The sequence below is a fragment of the Bubalus kerabau genome, chromosome 8 (assembly GCF_029407905.1).
Source record: "Bubalus kerabau isolate K-KA32 ecotype Philippines breed swamp buffalo chromosome 8, PCC_UOA_SB_1v2, whole genome shotgun sequence".
NCBI classification, from domain to species: Eukaryota; Metazoa; Chordata; class Mammalia; order Artiodactyla; family Bovidae; genus Bubalus; species Bubalus kerabau.
In genome coordinates this window covers 122039116-122061647 of record NC_073631.1, presented here as the reverse complement: position 1 = coordinate 122061647, position 22532 = coordinate 122039116, and the positions used below count along the sequence as shown (strand labels likewise).

The 22532-nt window shown below is 54.2% G+C and overlaps 1 protein-coding gene across 5 annotated transcripts in view; it reads right to left on the bottom strand.

The window, feature by feature from the left end:
* The window catches only part of DNAJB6 (DnaJ heat shock protein family (Hsp40) member B6), a 51277-nt gene that overhangs the window by 11951 nt on the left and 16794 nt on the right, over positions 1-22532 (bottom strand). The window contains exons 2-9 of one of the 5 annotated variants that reach the window (XM_055591384.1): positions 22128-22260; positions 19812-19902; positions 18830-18939; positions 17157-17216; positions 16315-16425; positions 7453-7584; positions 6008-6152; positions 5546-5616 (exon numbers count right to left, since the gene is read on the bottom strand). In XM_055591384.1, the coding sequence (XP_055447359.1) occupies positions 5546-5616; positions 6008-6152; positions 7453-7584; positions 16315-16425; positions 17157-17216; positions 18830-18939; positions 19812-19876 (694 nt within the window). In that variant the 5' untranslated portion in view covers positions 19877-19902; positions 22128-22260. Of the gene's footprint in view, positions 1-5545; positions 5617-6007; positions 6153-7452; positions 7585-13109; positions 13469-14296; positions 14402-15445; positions 15584-16314; positions 16426-17156; positions 17217-18829; positions 18940-19811; positions 19903-22127; positions 22261-22532 lie in introns of those variants that run through there. The other 4 variants (XM_055591386.1, XM_055591383.1, XM_055591387.1 and 1 more) reach the window with 4 other exon arrangements.

The following is a 22532-nucleotide window of genomic DNA, read 5'->3' as shown; positions in this document are numbered from 1 at the left end:
CAGCAGAGGCTCCGCGTCATCCCACCACGAACCGCACACAGACGGGACTCGCTCGTGCGTGAGGAACTCCCCACTCCCTGCGGGAGGTAACTAACGACCACCACCTTTCAACGCACATGCGTCCACGCCCGGATTACTCCACGCTGTCCAGGCGCCAAGTTCAGCAGGACCTCTCCTACAGGACCACCACCCCACGCAGACACCTGGACGGTCACAGAACAAGCGAACGTCCACGCTTCACCAGGCGGCACAAGTCCTGGGGCGGGGCCGTGATGGGTGCCCACGGCCACCAGCAGACCACGGCTGGACAGCTGCCCCAGCCGCACCCGTGGGGCCACAGCCGTTCCAGAAGCAACCGGAACCCGGACCCCATGTGGTGCGATGCCAGCAGCCAGGCCCCGGATTCTACAGGAGCCTTCCCTGACCTCCTCAGACTCGAGCCCATGTCAGCTGCACTCGGGCCCCTCACGCAGCCCCCAGAGAAGGGCCGCAGAGCCAGGACTCGGAAAGACCACCTCTCCTCCCGCCCAGCTCTGGGCTCCGCGTCGCCTCCACACGCAGCAGGGCCTCGGGCTGCCGGCTCCAGGGAGGGGAAAGCTCGTCAGCGTAGGAAGACAGCAGCAGCAAAGGCCAGCAGGGCCTGCCTGCACTGGCCTGGAAGAGGCACAGCCACGCCGACGGGGGCCTGGCTCCCTCTCAGGCAACCTGGGTGTGCTGTCAACCCTGGGTGAACGCACCGTCCTTGTAGGAGCTCCAGGAGCATCTTTAGTTAGAAGGCAAGTCCACTCCACTCCACTTTAAAGTGTGAATGCTCTTCAAGAGGTCAAATCACGTGGGGTGTTTTTTTGGTGCAAACAGAAAAGACTGCTTTTGAATGTCAGCAAACATTTCAAAGGTGGTGGGATCACAGCCCGCCAGGCTCCACTGTCCATGGAACTCCCTTCCAGGCAAGAATACTGCTTGGGTGGCCACTTCCTTCTCCAGGGGATCTTCCCCACCCAGGGATCGAACTCCCGTCTCCTGCAGCCCATGAGTCGGCAGGGGGATCTTTAACCGCTGAGCCACCTGGGAAGCCCAGTACCTGGCGTATCACACATCACACAGCTCCTGGGTGGACTATTTTAAGTAACTTCTACCCCCACCTCCCGCCCGCGCCTCAGTGCTAACCTCCACCCCACGGTGCTGGGCTGTCCATCCAGGGGTCGACCAACATGTACACGTGACTAGCAGAGCGCGTGTGGAGTACACTGGGCAGCCGCTGGACTCAGGCCAACAGTCTGGCCACTTCTCAAGGTGCTGGTACCTGACATCCTTTTAAGGAAATTATGACTCCCAATTTTAATCTGGAAAGTCACTTGCTATTACTGCTTAAAAAAGAATCACAGGTACGTGACTCTTTAGACTTCCCATACACAGGAGCAACTGCGTGCGAACTAAAACATCCTGTGTACTGATCCTTAAAATCACGGATACACCTCAATCATTGGAAAAAAGAACAGGAGAAGCCTGACGCGAAGATGACTCTCCAGCCTGGGGGCTCTGGCTGGAGGGGCGGCCGCAGGACGAGGAAGGCCCCAGAAGGCCGAGGGCTGAGCACCCTCCACCGAGGCAGGCCGCCCCAGGGCTCGTGGGCGCCCGCCGCTGAGCACCCGCCCGAGTGGGGCTCCGCGGGGGCAGGGCGCCCACATCCCCAGGAGGCAGCACAGTCCCCGCAGAGCAGGGAGAGGGGAGGCCACGCTGCGCCCGCTCTAGCGCTCCCGGGCCCAGGGGCCTGCAGCCTGCGCTCACTCCCCTGCTCCTGGGCCTCCCCCGACACCAGGCCGGAGGGAGAGGGCGGGGAGGGTGCAGGACACCATGGGCCGGGCGCCCCTCCAGGGGCAGATGAGCCCTCTGTGGGGAGAGACAGCCGATGCGTAATCTGCTGCGGTATCTGCTGTGAGACCTACCCACCGCCACCAACGATGCAGTGGTCCAAAGAACCGGAACGGCACACCAGAGGCGCGCCCCGGCCTCCCACGCCGGACACGGGGGTCACGGGGGTGGGAGGCCTGGGGGACAAGGCGGCCAGCTCACGGGCAGCACTGCCAGGCTGCAGGAGTGAGCCCTGAGGGGGGCAGGCACCATGCTGACCACAACAGACCCCTCGGGCAGGCCCAGCGCCCACGCGGGGAGGCAGAGCAGGAACGGCTGGCCCACCCTCGTGGGGTCTGTCCTCCACGGTGGCTGGGATGCATTAGACGACTCTGAGAACCGCATCAGAAGCAAAGGGGAAGACGTCCAGCCACGGTTTCCACGAGGCGCACACCTTGCCCAGTTTAAACCTCAGTCAAGACCCGGGGGGGGCAGTCTGGTCAGATGGGCGGACAGAGCGTGAGCAGAGAGCAAGCAACGGGCCTTCTGAGGCCCAGTCCCCCCGTTCACTGACAGGACGACGCTGCCGAGTCCCAGCGAGGCCTAGTCCTGCACACCCCTCATCACCGTGATGCCGAGATTCCTGCTCTCAGAGAAAGAGCTGCCGTGACCTCCCTTCCTCTGACCTTGATAGATAGCAAGACAGTATGACTAGTCACCAAAAAACAGGGAAAAAAAAATGTCTTACCACATTTTCATTGCTGGTCACACTCAGTACTGAATCTCCATCTAGCAACTCAATTCATCACAACTGCAAGGACTGCGAGACAAGGATGAAAAGTCACCACATGAGCAGTTATAGAAACAAGCCTCAGACTTAAAGGATGCAGCCAAAGATGACGGAGGAAGAAACCGATGATTTAGGCCTATGCCTTTACACCTGCGTCACTAAACCAACCACTCTGAAAGCAGCAACCACCTCGAGAATCACTCAAGGCAGGCAGGATCTGGGGTTTAAAGCAAAAGGCCATGGGTCACAAACATGCAGTCCAACCCCAACCAGACCACACAGCAACAAGGGAGCAAATTCACTCAACAATCTTGGCTCCAAAGCCCCCCGAAACTGTAGTGGTCACCTCTGTCTTGTCTGTGAACTTCCTGATGACTAACCACTGAGAAACAAGACCAGAAACAACTGATTAGAAAATTGCTGCTGGATTCTCTGCTGGATTCTGGTGACAAGACCGCCCCTGCAGAGGCCAAGGACAGCTGGTGGGTGACCAGGCAGGAAGGGCGAGGCTTCAGCAGACGAGGGAGTGAGAACCGAGAGGAACGATGCTGTCCCACGAACAGTGGCCGAGACCCCGGCAGACCAGACATGGGGCACAGGGGCTAGCTGCGGGGAGTCTACAGCTGTCTCCGCAGACCTCCACAATGTGCCCTGCATGGACCATCGGGAGGAAGAAAGGGGAGCAGGCGTGAACGCCGGGATCGTCCGTATCACACAGAAACCCTGACTGGGCTTCGGAACGCAAACCGGAACCTTTGGAGCCCGGAACGACGGGGAGGAGGCACCCACTGTCACTGAGCGACCCCCAGCCGGTGAGGGGAGACGAGGAAGGAAAAACAGCGTGAGCGAGCGCGGGAACAGCGGCACCGCCGTCCCCTTGAGACTGGGCTCCAAGGGCTCCACGAAGACCTCCACCCCGCACGGCAGGGGTTTCTCGCGAACAGAGTGCACAGGCAACGAGACAGTCTGGAGCACGGCCACCAGCAGCCTTGGGGGGAGCAGGGCCCAGTCTCCTCCTGCAAGGAGCCCCGGGGCTCCAGGAAGACCTTTAACCGTGAGTACAGGGACCGGCCAATGAGCAGCCGTGCGAAGACAGAAGCCGCTGCTCGCGGGGCTGGGGCCACTGGCGGCGCCGCACCCAGCAGCCTGCCCCGCGCACAGCCTCATCCCAGCACGGGGCCCGAGGCTGCAGACACCAACCCGCCCGCGTCCCGGGCTCCGGGAAGAAGGCCAAGCTCTCCGCCCGCATCACCGATGGGCCTATCCGCAGTGATGCCAACACTGGCGACTCCCCAAGCGGGGACGGTGGCCGTCTGACGGTGGCGCCCCCAGAGCACCGTCGCCAACAGACGGCCCTCTTCTCCTGCGCACCCGGCCAGCCCAGGGATGCGCTCTCAGGCACCCGGACCGCTGAGGGGCGCACCAGACTCCTCTTAACTGCCCTGGTGTCCCCAAGCGGCCTTGAATCTGTTCTCCTCAGCAGTTCATCCCACCCGTCAGACACCAATTTCGAGTGCCGGGACCCTCTCCCTGAGTGACTGAGGCCAGCCACGTCTGGGCTGACAGCACAGACGCAGCACGGCCCCCGGGCCAGGCCATCGGCCGGGCGGACTTCACAGCGCGACCACCCACACCCGCCTCCTCGCGGCCCCGGGTGCTAAGACGGAGCCGCACGGCCACCCCTTCCTTGTCTTCCTAGCTGCAGCTGTCTTCCCATACTTACATTCAAGTATGCAATGCTTCTTTAAATAGCTTCTTCGAGCTGTTTGACACTGTTTAGATTCAAAACAAACTTTGAGTAGGGTAGTAAAAAGACCAGCTAGCTCTTGTGTAATATCCCTCTGGCTGGAATTCCAGTTATCAGTGGTCATCATGACAGATCACACTGATAGAAAAAACGAAAGAAAACACCTTGATGTCTGCCCGTGCCAGCACCATCACGAGACTCCCAGGCACGCTACCTTTCAATGAGCTGGCATCAAACACAGCCTAGAGAACTGGGAAGGGTGGGAGGGTGGACAGCTGGTTCTGCCCTCCCTGAAGAAATGTTCAATAAATTGCTAATCATTACTCCACATCAACAGGGAGTTTTCATACACTCTCCAAATACATCAAAGAACAGACGTCAATAAGGTCCAGGGTCAGCCTCAGCATCCAGACGCAGAACGAAGAACTCCAGGAGCCCAGGCACGGAGTCACACACACACAGGAGGGCAGGCCCCACTCGGGAAAGAATGCACCGAACACATTTGCATTTATTTTCTTTTTTTTTTTTAAAAGCAAATGACAAAGACCCAGTTTACCAGCTTAACTTTTTTAAACCTAAGCTTAACATTACATATTTAAACAATTGTCAAAACTTACTAAGTTGCCAGCATTCATGCACAACTGGAAAACATCCTCAATGCACACTAAACCAGAAATGTATTACCATTAATGTATTAATATCGTCACTACTAAATACTGAAAAAAACTGAGATTATTTTGTGGAAGAGTCATCCTGGCAATGTTAGCTTCACAGCAGCTGAGACGACTCGGCTCACGTTTCAAACACAGTGGAAGAGCAGTCCGTGCTGGTGTTAGTCTACGCAAGAGTCACGGCCACCGTGGATTACGTTTAATAAAAAGCAAAGTGCATACAGAGATTTACAACAATTTTAAAGACAATAAAATGGTCCTATTACGTGGTCCCAACAGTAAACTCAAAAGTCTATGACAAACAGGGCTCCGACGAGCTGTGTATAAATACTTTAGATTAGGTACAGTTATACTGAAAGTCGAGTTCGTTTGAAATCTTCAAAAAAATGTTCCTGTTAATCCTCGCATGGCGCGTGCCAGAGTTAGGGTTCTGCTACGCGCGTGCGGCCAGCTACTTGTTATCCAAGCGCAGCAGCTGCTCCTTACCATTTATCGTCAAGGACTTTAACTGGCCGTCTTCTTCAACTTCCACCCTTTCTTGACCATTCTCGACAATCCTGCGGGAGGGGAGGCAAGGGGGATAAAACACATCTTAGAATCGTCGTATGAAATAAGTCGACGTGTGTGTGAGCCTGAATGCGCATCTCTCGAGGACTTGCCCCGGATACACCTGAGGCCACTAACGCTGTGGCTGCAGCCAACATCCTGACGGGTGACTGCACGCAGGCGCCAGCCAGCAAACGCGCAAGGCGCTGCAGTGGCTGTGCTTCCACTCCAGCGCATCACTCGCCGCAGCACGCGGGGCGGCGGCTAACGCGGGGCGTGAGGCAGGCATCTCAGAGGACAAGCTCTGATCGGAGGCTGGACAGACGGCCCAGACACCCTGCCCTTCCGGGGTGGCACTGGTGCCCCCACACCTACGCGTGAGGACACACGCCGGGCCCGCACCTCTTGGTGGTGATCTTCCTGCCGTTCACCACTTTCGTCGACGTCGATATGGACTTGTAGTTGCCCATCCCACTCCCACCGAAGGCCGAGGAGGAGGAGAACGCTGTGAGGCCCCCGTGGCCTAGCGGGCTGAAGGAAGTGAACCCTGTAAGAGACAGCAGAGGGGTCAGGGACGAGCGCAGCACGCGCGGCCAGCCCGGGGAAGCAGACCCGCGCCCCCGTGGAGCTGGGCCCTGCACAGCCTGCGGGGCCGCCCGGGCACCTCCCCTACTGACGGGCCAGCACCCTGCCCCCACGCATCTCACAGGATGGAGCGAACGCCGCCACTGACCGGCACACCCAACACGCTCCTCTAAGTGGGACCACAGGGGACACAAACCTGAATTGCCAGGAAGCTGAAGTAACTTTAGCAAGAATACCACAATTACCAGAAGTATGGGTCTGGAGTTCATGGACTAATTCTCAGCTGTGAGGTGCCACCTAAGACACGAAACCCTGACTCTCAGAGTCTCAACAGAGCGAGTCCACTCTGGGTGGGGCTGAGGCTGCTCTGCCTGTTGGAGAGCCCGCTGCCTGCCCCATCCTGAACGCCCCTTACGGGAGAAACACGCCCTCCCCACGGCTCCTTAAAGGGGAGGACTGCATGCCACACACACGCCTTAAGTGAAATACTCTTTGACAGGTTTGCCCAGCTTCCTCTGACTCTCCCTAAGTCCTGGCACACTACGTGGCATCTGAGGAGGGGGCCTGCCGGAGGAAAGCACAGCTGCACCTGCCCTGGGTGACACAGCCCCCCTGGCTTCAGGGGGCAGGGTCTGGGAGCTACATCCCCTGTGCTGCCCACAGAGCGCGGGACACACACACAAGGGAGGCCCAGGACAGACAGAGGCACTGGGCGAGCATCATAGAGGAGCTGAGATTCCAACTCTCCACGTGAAATGCGGCTGCGCCAGGCTGCGTGCCCGACTCCAGCTGATGAATGGCCTCCAGTCGCCAGCCAGTGCCATGCACCAAACCTCACCAGTAGACTCTGCGTGGCACACACAGGCCCTACTACAGCCTTAGCTCCTGATGCCATCAACTTGGACTCTCCTAGGACACCTTTATTTTTTTTCTTAAACTGCTGAGGTTAGACTAAAAAGGATTTAATGAGATTATCTAACTTATTTCAGTTATTTATCCCCAAACCTCACTCCTTTTAACCAAGAATTTCATTAAATACTGGCCTTTAATAGTTAAGATTTGAAGTAGGTTCTCAAGTATAACATTCTTTGGAAAATTAGGGGGGGAAATGTGGGTTACTAAGCAAAGATTTGTATACACACACACAGTGGCAGCTCTAAGCTGTTCCACAAAAGGCGTGCGCACACCGCAAAGCGCCCTGAATGAAAGGAGCCTCCACTGGCGTCTGCTCAGACACCAGGCTAAGTCTGAGGGTGTAGTACCTGTATCAAAGGAAGGAAACGCCCCTCCAAAGGAGGGAAATCCGCTGAAAGCAGAGAAGAACGAGCCCGTGCCTCGGCTCCGGCTTCCGCGGGGGCCCCTTCGATTTCCAAAGAAGTCCTCAAACGGGTCTTCTAAAAAGAAACAGAAGTGCTTAGTGAAACCTTGACCCAGGGTGCTTCTCCACAGGAGAGCTGCAAAGGGAATGTGAGCAATGCCTCCTGACACTGTTCCAGCAGGAGCAAAGCTTCTCCACAGCGCAGCTCACCTTCAGAGCACCACAGTCCATCTAACCTGAGGCTTTACTGCGGTTTCCGAGACTCATCTAAAAACAGAACACGTCAAAGCTTTATGTGCCCCAGCATAAAGCTCAAGGTCATCAATACGCACCACAGACCTGGGCAGAGAGCTGCGAGCAGAGCTCTTCACACGGAGCTCTTTCTGGTGGTGGTTACCAATCAATGAGCACTTACTGAAAACATGAATTATACAAACTTTTAAAATTCACTGAGGTTCCCTATTAAATTCACTATGAAATCAATCAGTGCTGTATTTTTTCTAGGAAATTGGAATTCTTTGAGAAATAAAAGCAAGGACACCTGACAGATGGTTAAGAGAAAAGCACCCATGACACAGAAGCAAGAGAACCGGCATGGCCTATTTCTAAACCAAGGCAAGCGTGATCAAAGCAGGAAATTCATGCATCTGAGTGGCGAAAGGAACAGAACAGTGAGCAGGACAAGGTCGTGAGCACAAGGCCAAGTAGGACTGCGGCTCACAGGGCACCGGCGTGCACGGGCGACCATGACTGGGAAGCCCCCAGGTAGCTGGCAATGACCGGAGGCAGACCCGAGCTGAAGGAACGCTCAGAGTGGGAACGGGGAAGCAGGTGGAAAAACTACAAGCCTTTCTTAAGAGAGCAGTTAACAGTGCAGGAAAGCAGGCCTGAAGAAGCAGGCATTAGAAAGCACGGTCACTGGCGCCTTCTTCAGAGACCTAGAAAGAAGGTAGGAGAGGGAGGGGGACCGAACAGGAACCAGCCCAAGGCAGACACTGCTCCAGCAGCCCCATGGGCAGCCGGGGCCCGGGCAGCGCTGGGAGGCAGGTGCTGCCGTCGGCAGGACAGGCCCCGGGGCTGCTGCTTCTGAGCCGCAGGCCCCGCGTTCCACAGTAAGTGCCGCCATGTGAGACTCAAGCTGCAGAAAGTCGCTTCTATCAGCTCCTTTGTGAACATGGCTATCAGTGCCGTTATTACCATATTTAGAAGTATAAATACAAAGTTTAATCATAAACTTTAAAGTTAAAACGTTTTAGAAATCTCTAGAGAGACTTCATCCTGTTCACACAAAATCCAAGTGTTCTATTAAGTTGCTTTTCACCTCATCCTCATCAGGGGTCTACACGGCGACACGGACACGCTTTCCGTCCATCCAGTCACAAGACATCAGGTGATTACACACCTGTCACAGCCACCAGGTCAGGGCACAGACGTGGCGAGTGCAGTCTGACTCGGTGTGGTCGCACTCTCAACAAGAGCCACGTGGGCAGCCTCAGACACTCACTGCCCTTGCGAGAGCTCCTAAGCCACGGTCTCCGCAGGTCCCGAGTTTACAACAATCACCGTCTGCGTCCTCCTGCAGCGCTCCTTTCATTACTGCCCTAACCATTCGTTTAGTTACAATTTAAGGCTCATACAGCAACTGAAACCTTCAAAGACTCGTAACAAAACTCCTGGGACCAACTTAAACCAGTGTCTGTTTGATACCACCATTAAATGGTTTTAATTTGTTTACATGAAGCTAAATGAACTTTTGTAATTATAAAATCACCTTCTTCAGAAGCTACTTCAAAACATAGTTGAGTAACATTACAAGAATAAGGCCAGTTGGGTTTTCAGTTACATTTTTTTGTTTTCTTGTATTCCTTCATTTTTGAAGTCTTTTACCTTGCACGCATTTCTATTATACAGCCTAAATATGGATTTTTACAATTCCAGTAGCCACCGAATTTGAACGTGTAATTTCAGATATTAAAGTCAAAACAGTTAACCCGAAAAATGAAAAGGCTCATCTGTAAGTCATGGTGACACTAAAAACAAGTTTTTTTAAAAAGTCGTGATGATGATGTGTGAGCGGGAGCCACGCTGAGGCCAGCACTCCAGGTGTGGAGAAGAGGTGGCACGGAGCTTGTGGGCTTCCCAGGCAACTCAGTGGTAAAGAATCTGCCTGCCAACGGAGGAGATGTGGGTTTGATCCCTGGGTCAGGAAGATCCTCTGGAGGAGAAAATGGAAACCCACTCCAGTATTCTTCTCCATGGGAATTCCCATGGACAGAGGAGCCTGGCGGACTACAGTTCATGGGGTCACAAAAGAAGCGGACGTGACTGAGCACGTCATAAGCCTTCACAACCCTCAGCCTCCAAGCTCAAGACAATAGTTAATTAATAGACGCTCTCATCCAGCAATTCAATCTACTTCATGGACATCAACTCATCAGACACGGAAATAACTTACTACAGGGCCCCCAAGCTTTTATAGTGAAAACTGAAAATTACCTAATTACGTAATTTTCCCATATACAAATGGAGAGCATGTTAAATGAAGGTTTCTGAAGGGTCATCAGGTTTAAGCTTTAGAAAAAGCACACATCGCCACTCTAACATCTGAAAAGCACTCACAGCGGGCTTTCAACTGGTGACAAGACGCAGGATGGTCCCGCTCCGTCCTTTTACCTCATTTACGTTTTCCCAATTCTCATGTTCAGTCTGTATGGTTATTATTTTTGAGGGTAAAAGGGGTAAAAACTGCATGTATCTTGTAAGTAAATTTGAATCAGACACAACGTAACTGAACACGCTGTCAAGGACCTGTTCGACGTCACTCCCCGTGGCGCCCAGAACCGGCCCGCCAGCCGCGGCACTGCCGCGGGTGAGGGCACGGTCCTGTCGGGAGCCGCAGCCTGCCGCTGCGATCTGGGCCGCTGCGCACATGCTCATACTACGCACACAGCTGTGTCTTCCTGCCCGCTTACACCCTGCCACAGCACAGCAAACGCGGCTCTGTCAGAGTCTCAGCAGGGCCCCGCCAGGAGAGGTTGACGCCCGGACCTCACCTCCTACTTGGGAAAATCAGCGTGTTCTCCACGACACGCACGCTTCTTATCAAGTTTGGCTCAATTATGATCTTGCCACGGTCTGCTGGAGATGAATTATGGTTGAAGGAGATGGCGCATGTAGATGTCAAGGAGTTGACAAATTCTGTGTCCAGTGAAGGGGCCACCTCAAAGGTGTTCTCGGATGAGAGGAATGTGTGGATCAGCCGGCCGCGTGGAGCAGACTGCCATCCCAGTGTGAATGGGCCCTCCCATCACACGTGGGCTGAGCAGACCACAAGGCCAACGCTTCCCACAACATGAGAGCCTTCTCCCGGCCGCCAGCCTCTGACCTGGAATGCTGCTGGCTCTTCAGCCTGATGGCCTCTGGAGTCAGACCGGGACATGGGCCTGCAGATCTGGCAGGTGTGTGTCCGTGATCAAACAAGCCCATGATCACGCTGAACTTCTGACAGAGAGAGGGAGGCACACCCTGCTGGGTCTGTCTCTCGGGAGACCCTAAACGCAGAATTTACAAGTCTGTCAGAGCCACCTCCCTGGTCACAGCGCACGTGTGTTCAGCCAGGTCCTTTCCTGCAACAACGCTGCATCATGGGATGCAGACACACGGAAACAGGCCCATGTCCAGCCTGTTAAGTTAACAAAGACTTAACTCTTCTGGGTCCCTGTTCCAGGTGTCCTGGATAAACACTCCTCTGCAATCTTACACGGTCCTGCTCTTCTCAGAAACACCAAACCAAATCCACTAAGGTGATGCTTGCAAAACACCTAAGTAATAATGTCACACTTATGACAAAAAATACATTAACCGAATGCTATGAAAAAATAACACAAAACGTGTTCCAAATGTTTACACAAGTACATACATGTAAGAAGACTTAAGGAAAAAACTGAAAAATGTTTAGAGCCATACATGCCCCCAGGAGCAGAGCTAAGGGCCTGACCGAGAGCACTCAGCGAAGGCTTGCAGGTCCTGTCCTCACGGAGCTCACCACCCAGTCCCCAGGCCACACACACACACACACACACACACACAACTGCACAACAAAGGAAAACACCACAAACTCTTAACAAGCATCCTGAGCATTTCAAACAAAGAAAAGAGGCCACTCCACTAGTCTCAATGCTGAGCCACAGCAACCCTGAGCAAAGAGCGACACGTGAAACTCAAAGGCCAAGACAGCAGACACACTCCAGTGCGATCACCCCATCTGCACTAACCCCAACGCCACAAGCCAAGATCAGAACACTCCTTCGCAACAACTCAAAGTTCATAACGTTTTCTTCTCACATATTCAGAAGCAGAAAACAACATATTTGAAAAGAATCTGAAATAAACAAACCTAAGTGACTCAGAAACAGCCATGGGTGACCCACAGCTGGGACCCTGGCAGGAGGGCTTCGGGGCGCTTCTCCACGGCTGACCCGGCATCGGGGTGGTGCCTGGCAGTGCACGGCAGCCCCGGAACTGACACTCCCCAAATGAACATCATGCTTTCAGCTGTGCACACAGCTTATTACAAAACCTAGTTTCTAGTTATGCTACAGGTCTAGTTGGAACACTGTATTTTCCAACAGTTACAAAAACCCATCCAAGCCAAGGATGCCAAGCACACACTAGGGATCCAAACCCCCTATTTCAGTCGCAACGGAGGCCGGGGTACCTGCAACTCTACCCCTCGCCAAGGACCTGTGAGGGAGCCGCCCTCCCCCAACCTACGGGCAGGACAGCCCACCACCCTCAGCCACAGGGACCACTGTGCCAGGAGGAAGGAGTCCTACCTGGACTCCTGCATGGACTCGGGAAGCTCCGCCATGGGGGAGCCAGGAAGGCCATTAAAGTCTCAAAACCAACTCTGGATTCCCAGGGAGATCATACAAAGCCTGGGGCCCGGACACTGCTCTCGTGACCCAGAAAACAACTCTGAGAGTGGCCTTTTCGGAAGCCTTTCCTCTCCCTGTCAAGGGCAGAGGCGGCAGGACCACAAGGCTCATCTGCCCAGCACCGACCCGCACAGAACTGTCCTGAAACGGCAGCTCCACCCCCAGGAGGTCCCAGCCACTGATGGGCCGGGCCAGGCCAGCACCCCTCCCCCAAGGAAAGAGGGGCTCAACAGGGCCTTCGCAGTCACTGAGCCACAGGGGAGTGCCCCCCCGGGAGGGGTCATCACACCTGCCCTACCTCCACAGCCACAGGCTACGCTTTCCCACTTGTGGCTTCTCTCAGCAGCACAACTTCACCAGTGCCTGCTTCCAAACCATGCTGCCTCCAAGCTGAGCAGATGACTGTATACACACCACAGGATGCACAGGGCCCCCAACGATGGCCCGCGACCCTGACCTCGGGCAGGAGGCAGGGCCACTGCAGACAAGCAGGCCCCCGTCCCGCGTCACTCCTGTCCACGTAAGGAGGGACACGCAGACGTGCAGAGAAGACCCCATGCGAAGACACAGCAGCCGTCTGAAGCGGCCAGAGCAGCGGGAGACCGCCGGCCTCGGGTCCGCTGCCCCTCCCAAGCCCCCAGTGCCCTCGGGGCCGCAGGGAGCCGTCAGGCACAGGTGGTACAAACTCTTTATTCTAGAGGCTCTGCTCAGCAGGCTGCCCACGGGGCAGCGGCAGGGCCTCGGGCTCAGGCCCGCTGTCCTCACTGAGCAGCTCCTCACACTCCTCGAGGAGCTCCTCCGGGTCCCCCGGGCTGGCCTCGTCCTCACTGGAGATGAACTCCAAGTCCTCACTGGGGGGCTCGCCCCCGCCCAGGCTAGCGCCCTCGCTGGGCTCGTCGTCACTAAAGAGGTCGAGCTCCTCGCTGGACACCACGTCCAGCGCCTCACTGTCCTCCTCGCTCGCACTCTCCGCCACCGCCTCCTCTTCAGGCTCCAACTCCTCGCTGGCCGCCTCCTCGAACCCTGGGGGGAAAACGACCGGCTCACTACCCTCCAGCGCGGCGCCGGGCGCTGGGTGGGCCTGCCTGGCTTGTCCCTTCCCCTCCCGTCACCCTAGCACTGGCCAGACACGAAGGGCCGCCGGCCAGCGTGAACGTGCTCCCGGGGAAGCTCCCAGCTTCAGAGCTGGGTCACAGAAATGCCTCCCACACGGAGGTTCCTGCTAGGGTTCTAGGGCTCAGTGGCTCTTCCGTCTGAGAACATCATTTTACTACCACCATCCTTTAATGATAAACCAAGGACGAGATCACCGTAATTTAAAGTAACATGATCCGTACACTTGAATGTTTCCAAAGGAGGTTCTCCAAGGGCTAGGGGGAAGTCAGCTCACCCCACAGCCCCGCCAGCACCCCTCCGTCTGAGAGCCAGGCTGTGGTGCGCGTCTCAGATTTGGCTTCTCCCCCTACTCCTGGGCCCGCGGCCTCTGCCCACAGCGGGCAGGCCTCACAACGAACGTGGGCCGGCCCACGACTCCGTCCTTCCCACCAGCTCTCCGCTTCTTCAAGGTCCCTCCCCTTTCATCTGGGCCGTCTGAAATCAGACACGGGGCTTTACATTCCGATAAATGCAAAGTGAACCTCAGAAGGTCTTTTAACCGACTTTGAGCTACTTCTTCTGGGAAAACGGGAAAGGAAAAAATTGGTCGTGTGGAAAATTAAGACAAGAAATAACACACTCCTCTAAACGGACACCTTGACAGGGCTGATGTGGCTGCCAGGAAACATCAACTCCACGCCTGCTGAGGCAGCACACCCTCGGCCCCAAGGCCGCTCGGCCCTGCTCTGAACGTACCGCCAGCGGGCTGCATTGTCACTTCATACATGTAGTAGCCGTGGAGCAGCTTCTTTTCCCGCGTGTAAATCCCGAGAGCCTGAAAATGGAAGTCGCCTAGAACACCTACAAGAACGGATTGGAGAAGAATCACTGCCACAGGGACCACGAGAGACGGGGGAGCTGCCAGTGCAGAGCGCGCGCATCTCTGAGTCCCAGGCAGAGGCCGAGAGGCTCGTCCCCCAGCGGACTCTGAACCCAGGAGAAGAAATCTCCACCCCGCGTCCCGCAAACCGTTAACTCTTCTGACTCAAGTTCACATGCACACCAAGACTTCCTCATGTGCACAAATCCCAACTCAGAAGACGTGAAGGTCGGTGCTCACAGGGTAAAACCGCATTACTCACACTCCCAGCCCCACCCTCGCCCCTCTTCACTCCAGAAAGAGCTGCTCAAGGAAAACCATTCTTACTGAGAAAGCTTAACCCATCAGATTTTTTCCCCCAAGAAAAACACAATCTGGCTACCATTACACACTGAGGACTCTTTCCTGACACTTTTTAAAAAAAAACCACGCTGTGCCAGAGCTGGTGTGAGCAGGCCGGCCTCTGGCCTGGTGAGGCGGCCTGCCCTGCGCTCCTCAGCCTGAGAGGACCCTCCATCCCCAGCTCAAGGGGGCAGACCCCTGGCCAGTTTCCCCGGACACGACCCTGCTCCCCCAAAACACATCGGGAGCTTGCTAAAGGCTGTGACGAGACACCACGGTGATTTTACGGCAGAGAAGTCATTACAACTCTTCTGTGTCTTTCTTACAGTAATATTTCCTACAATTATAAAGGACAATTAATAAAAAATGTAATTAGTTTCATGATACAGGGCGCCTTCCCAATATGTGTTTACTGCAGCAGTAATTAATGCAAAAAAAGCCTTCAAAACAGATGAGTCTCTTCCCCCACCCCTAACACTCCCCTGCTTAGCTCTCGTTGTTATATTTTGTACGCTACATATATACACATCCCTCCTCCACAAGCCACTCTCTCAAAACGTAAGCGGTACCACAGTAAACAGTAAGCAGGGTCTCTCTGAACCCCCACAGAGTTAACGGAAGGACTGCACCCTGTGAAGGGCCCACACCTCCCGGACACAGCAGCCCCTCACTCCTCGCCACACCTGTGATGTGCAGGGTCCACGGCTCCCCTGTGTTCTCTGCAGACAGAACTGCTCTTCCTGTCGCCTTCCTGAGGGGTTGCAGCAGGTGTCTTGTCTTTTCAACCAGGCTCCAGGCAGTGAAGGAGCAGACACAGGGTGCTGTCTCCCCACCCAGGTACGGAGACAACAGGCGTCACGGTGTGCACGGCGAGCGCCCCAGCTCACCACCACTGCCAACACCAGACCCTGACACGCACCCCTGCCACACCGCCTCACGCCGGGCACCAGGACCCGGAGGCCAGCGGCTGGGAGCCCTCTCCCACAGTGAAGAGCAGCCAGAGCAGCAAGGTCTCCCGGCAAAGCTATTCTCAAAGACGAATGCTTGTGATGCCTTGCTCTAGAGGTGTCCCTTCTTTCCAAGGGCTGCAAACTCAACAGTCCTAACACCACATCAGAAAAACAAAGACAAATTTATGAATCAAATGTCTTCTGAGCAACATCTGCCTTGATGCTTAGTGTTTCAATGAGACTCCTACACGGGAAATCCGGAGAATTCACTGTCCAACCAGTAGCAGCCCCACCTCCTTCCCACTGCTGAGGAAGCCAATGAGAGCGAAGCACACAGCCGAGGACGCGACGCACTCAGACCTTTATTACGTTCACGCGCAAGGCGTACATTCCACACTCGAACCTTTATTATTTTCACATGCAAGGCGTAAATTCTGAAACATCTTCCAAAGGAAGAAGGGAAAAGGGTTTAGTTAAACTCGTGCACTGCCCAAATAGCAAGTTTAAGGACAAGCTACAACAGTGCTGAAACGGAAAGGGTATGTCCGTCTTCATGAGTCATGAACACGTTATGTAAACGACGACCCAGATGATGAACTTACCGAAGAAGTCGAATGAAAATGGGTCCCTTCCACCAAAAAATTCCCTGAAGACATCATCTGGGTTTCGGAATGTGAAGCCAAACTCAAACGGACTGTCGAAGTGACTTCCACCTATAGAAGCAAGCACAACTCAGTCAGGGACTCCCGCGCGGCGGGCACACAAACAGTCTACACATTACTTACTACATGCGTCCTGACCCCAGAAGGAAAGAGTTCCATAAGCCCGAAGCTCGCGCAAGTCCTGCTGAGAGCAAAGCCTCCTGTGCCGGGAGCTGAGAAACGCGTGCAGGTCCACGTCCCGGAGCCACGCACGTGCGGAGGACCCCCACCCACTCTGGATGCGTCACCAACACACAGCATTTCCGGCTGTGAAACAGCTGCTCAGGCGTGTGTACAGGAGGTCTGAAGCGTGCGTGTCCAAACACCCACCATGGAGCTCGCAGGACAGCAGGCTGCTGCATAACTTTTCATCAAAAGCACACACATCTAAGCCTCACCACCAGAGGCAGTTACTTTGGTGGTTATTTAGTTTTTTGATAGAACATCCAGTAAGGATGTTTTTGACACAACATCCAGTGTTGATCTCAGAGTACACTCAGTGTGTTATAGTAAGGTTTTATGTTATTTCCTATCTACAAAAGGTACACCAGTGTGTACCTTCTAGTTCAACAAGATTTTTAATAGGCCTTTTCCAGGCTATCAATTTCTCCTTCCTCTCCCCAGTTCAGCCTAGTCTCCAAACTGCATTCATATTTACGGACAGACTGAATCACCATCAGACTGTATCGGACCACCTCCTTTCATCACAAGGCCAGGAGAAAGACCAGTGTGCACACACGTACCTCCACCGCCACCGTTTAATCCTTCTTTGCCGTATCTGTCATAGATGTCCCGTTTTTTAGCTACAAATTTAAAAAGACAAGTCAGTAAAGACCAATTTCTCTTCCCTCAAATTCAATAAAGCATTTCTGAAGCTGTAAACCAAAGGCCCCCACAGTTCTCAATGTCCACACTTGGTTTTGAAGAGCTCGGAACCCCTTACTGTGACACTTGAGGGCATCACAGTCTGGCGGCTGCAGCCCCCGGGGTCGCAGCGAGTCTGGCTGCAACTCAGGGACTCAACAACAACTCCCTTAAAAACACCCAGAGTATTTTTAAGTAAAGCTTGAAAGACTTACTTCAAAAAATAAAAACAACTTACTTTACTCTACTGCTCAATGTGCGCCATGCGCTGCATCAGAACCCCACTAGAAAGTTGCAGAGCGGCTCCACCCCTAGACGTGCACCTGCCTGCTAAGCGCAGCTCAGGGAGAAGGCCCACGGCACAAGGAGCAGGACAGGGCCTTGGCGAGGGCAGAAACGGGCCACACGGAGCCAGCCCCCAGCCTGGCCTGACCCCCGGAGGCAGCGGCCCGCCCGAGCCCGGGCGGTGGTTCTCGAACAAGCGCGGTGACAGCGCAGCCCTGCTCAGACACACAGGCTCCGCAGACGCCGCATGTGCCAAGTGACGGGGCAACAGGGAAACAAGTGTGCGGGCACGCTATCCGCAGCCAGGGTGGGCACCAGAGCCTTAGGAACAGTGACTGTGCATCTGTGCCGCCAGCTCCTGGAACTGAAGGCTTCCTAAGGAAGCATGAAGAACAGACTCCCCCTTACAAAAACACACAAAAGCAGCATTTTCATGGGAGCTCTAAAGGTTCTTCTGCTGCCAAAAATCACATTTGACGTTTGAATTTAGTTCTCAAATTTTCTAGTGTTCTTGGTCTGTGAATCCACACATCTGGGAGTGCTGGATCAGGCACACAAACAGACAATGGCAGTCAATGACAGAAGATAAACTCATGAAGTAAGATGACGAAGCCTTCCTTTAAAATAAAGCAGGCGTCCACTTCCTCTGGTCTAGTCTTTTAAATGCCTCGGCCGCGATTCACACCAGTCATTCAGGACTGCTTCCTGGCAAGGTGCTGTCAGTACTTCTCCAGTTTTCTCACCAAGTTCCACAGTCTGCTCCCTGCCCCAAGGCTTCTCTTACCAAGAACCCAAGGTTTGGCTAACACCCTCTGTATGACCCATGACACTAAACCAACAGACCTGAGCTTCCAGTGCCGTTCAATTCCTAACTCTAACGGGGCAGGGAAACCTGCAAGCTGTGGAGTCTGAACCTCCATGTGCGCAACACCTGACTTCCCAAAATCCAGGAGGGCCTTCCAAGGAAGTAGCCAGCACCTCAGCACAGGGTGCTCAGGAGGGTGACGGGGACGAGAGGCCACAACACCCCAGCCCCAGCGGCCCCCAGCGCCAGGCAGAGACCGGGCCTGGATATCTCCTTACAGAGCCACCCAGGAGACTCCTAGAGGCCAGGGCGCCCACAGCAATCACAGGGCCTTATCGGGAGGCTGGCGGGGACAGGACACCCAGTCTGCCCAGAAAACCCCCCTCACGGCCCCGAAGCCCCTCGGCCAGGCCTTCCTCTGCAGGCCCCGCCCAGGGGCACAGCCCCACGCTCCCCACTCACCATCTGACAACACCTCATACGCCTCAGCTACTTGCTTGAATTTTCTTTCCGCTTCTTCTTTGTTCTCAGGATTTTTATCTGGATGCCACTTCAGTGCCAGTTTCCGATATCTTAAAAAGGAGTTAAGGGTACTTACTGATCACATCCCACTTCCAGGGTGGTGTCTATTGTGTCACATGAAGCAAACATTTCAAAGCAAAAGCTCTAGGCGGCGACTAGACAGGCGTGGCACACAGCCTGCCCTTCCCCAGGGGCAGCACCAGTGACGCCCCCCCCCCCCCACCTGCGCGTGAGGACACAGATGCCAGGCCCGCCCCTCTTGGTGCTGATCTTCACGCCATTCACACCTTATTTAAGAAGAGCACAATCACTACACCATGCCAGTCCTGGCTGTGGCCAGGCGCAGTGTGAGAAATCCCACAGCCCACCGTGACACAGCTAAAACACCATCCATGTCCTGCTATACATTAACACCAAGTGAACTAACAGACCTCAGTGCACCCTGGGAGCTGCCTGGGAGCGGAGACTGGCCTCAGGTGCGGCCACAGAGCTGAGCAAGGACACAGCGGTGCAGGGCTCAAACCCCAACATGGACCCGAGCCGGGAACATGACAGGGGCTGGGAGCAACCCACTGAGGATGTAACAGTGACGCCCACGAGCACCAAGGCTGCTCCACTGCTAAGTCCAACATCAAAGCTCTTTGGGCTAATTTCATATCCTCAGTGAGTTTATGATCTAATTCCAGCAGAAATGGAATCCATGTCCCAAGATAAAGTACCAGAGGAAACCAAGTGGCCTTCTCCCTGAGTGACAGGTGGGCTTAGGTCTCAAGAGGCACAAGCTAACTTGCTAACCTCTACCTAACATTCCAACTAGTGCGCAGCAAACTCACAGCACGCAAACTGCCATTCGGTTTCCACAGGCTGTGCAAACTCACACCGCAGGTGCCCAGATGCACTCTTTCAGAACACGATTACTTACGCCTTTTTAATATCCTCGGCCGAGGCGTGTCTCTGCACGCCTAGAACTTCATAGTAATCCACCATGTTTTAACAGGCTGCTGGAACAAGTCCTGCAATCAGAAATCCATAGTCAGTGACGAGACGGCCCAGGCTGGGCTGGTAGCGGGGGTACGGGGTGGGGGGGTACGGAGCAGGAGGTGGGAGATGTCACCTTGCCTGGGTATTAACCACCAGCCTGTCGGGCCAGAGCCTCATCTGGGAGCCGCTTCCAAGTCTCACACCCTAAGACCCTTCCTGATGTAGGAAAAAACGCTTTGAAATAAGCTAAGAATAGCCTCAACTAAATAAAACCGACAGGTGACTCTGCAGCAGCCTTGGGGCCCGCTGCCCACCAGCTGCCAGGTCCATGGTCCAGACGGACGGGAGTGTCGTCCCCTCCTCACACCCTGTGCCAGGCGCTGGGCAAGACTGTAGCCACCTGATGAACACCTTGTGCCCGGCCTGGGGACGCCACAAGGAACCGCGGACACCTTCCACGACAGGCTGCCCCCCGCCGGCTCGGACTCGGGGCTGCTCCTGTGCCTGCCTCCCGGGCCTCCAGCGTCTGACGTGGAAACAAGCGCAGCACCGCCCTGCTGGCAGTGCAGGGAGAGGGCCTGCAGGGGCTCCCAGGGTAGGGACCTGCCCCGCCTGCTCTATGAAGATGGGGCCTCGAGTCACACGCCAATCACGCCCGACACACCTGCCACCTCTCAAGATGTGAAGTCCAGCGAGCGTTCGCCTTTACTCTGACTGCTAAGTCGCCTCACTAAACCAACAACCAACAACTGACATGAAACAGGCCTGCACCACACAAGCCTGCAACATAATTTCAGCCAATAAATCAAGTTTTTCTGTCAGGCAACTGAGCGCTAAACTGAAGCCAGGCTTTCAGTAGCCTTTCCCCAAATTCTAGGACCAGATTTTGAGAACAAACGTTCTGACTGTAAACAAATCTCTGAGGCCACACCCTCCCTGAGACCATTCTGCTGAGGTTAGATATAAACACTGCGCCACGGGACACAATGTGTCTCTACACAGAGTGCACAGCTGTACTGTGTTCCCACTGTTCCACACTGGGGAGCAGCTCATGGTACAAACACAAGTCCGCTGCACCGTGACTCAGCACGCAGGCATGCACACCCGGCTGCACGGCCCTCCTTGACTCTACAGAAGGCCAGCTGCGTCTATCTGAGGGTCAGAAAGACACAGGGAAAAGCCCTTCTTACCAGTCCAAGGACTTCATGCAGAACAGATATCAAAGCAGAATCAAAACTAGAAACCCCTCTGACCAACTCAAAATCCCTAGAAATGTTAGGTAAAAACCCAACACACACATCTGAAGAGCCAGCTGGGCACCCAGGAAAGCAGGAGCTCAAGCGCCAGAAACAGGATTAATTACACCAAGAACGGTGACCCCGAGATTGGGGGGCGGTGCTGCTGTGTCTTCAGGATGGGGCTTGTTTTAGGGGACAGGAAACTAACGGCTGCGATGAGGACTCACAAGACACAGGTCCCTCTAAAGGCTGTTAACACTCCTTGGCATCGCCTTTGGGACTGGAGTGAAAACTGACCTTTTCCGGTCCTGTGGCCACTGCTGAGTTTTCCAAATTTGCTGGCATATTGAGTGCAGCACTTTCCCAGCATCATCTTTTAGGGCTTGAAAGAGCTCAATTGGAATTCCATCACCTCCACTAGCTTTGTTCATAGTGATGCTTCCTAAGGCCCACTTGACTTCACATTCCAGATGTCTGGCTCTAAGTGAGTGATCACACCATGGTGATTAACTGGGTCATAAAGATCTTTATTATATAGTTCTGTTTATTCTTGCCACCTCTTCCTAATATCTTCTGCTTCTGTTAGGTTCATACCATCTCTGTCCTTTATTGAGCCCGTCTTGGCATGAAATGTTCCCTTGCTATCTCTAATTCTCTTGAAGAGATCTCTAGCCTTTCCCATTCTATTGTTTTCCTCTGTTTCTTTTGCACTGATAACTGAGGAAGGCTTTCTTATCTCGCCTTGCTATTCTTTGGAACTCAGCATTCAAATGGGTATATCCTTCCTTTTCTCCTTTGTCTTTTGCTTCCCTTCTTTTCACAGCTATTTGTAAGGCCTCCTCAGACAGCCATTTTGCCCTTTTTGCATTTCTTTTTCTTGGGGATGGTCTTGCTCTCTGCCTCCTGTACAATGTCACAAACCTCTGTCCAACCTCTTCAGGCACTCTATCAGATCTAATACCATGAATTTATCTGTCACTTCCAGTGTATAATCGTAAAGGATTTGATTTAGGTCATACCTGAATGGTCTAGTGGTTTTCCCTACTTTCTTCAATTAGAGTCTGAATTCGGCAACAAGGAGTTCATGATCTGAGCCACAGTCAGCTCCCGGTCTTGTTTTTGCTGACTGTATAGAGCTTCTCCATTCTGTGGCTGCAAAGAATATGATCAATCTGATTTCAGTGTTGACCATCTGGTGATGTCCATGTGTAGAGTCTCCTCTTGTGTTGTAGGAAGAGGGTGTTTGCTATGACCAGTGCGTTCTCTTGGCAAAACTGTTAGCCTTTGCCCGGCTTCATTCTGTACTCCAAGGCCAAACCTGCCTGTTAACTCCAGGTGTCTCTTGCCTTCCTACTTTAGCATTCCAGTCCCTATGATGAAAAGGACGTCTTTGGGGGTGTTAGTTCTAGCACTCATCTCACACA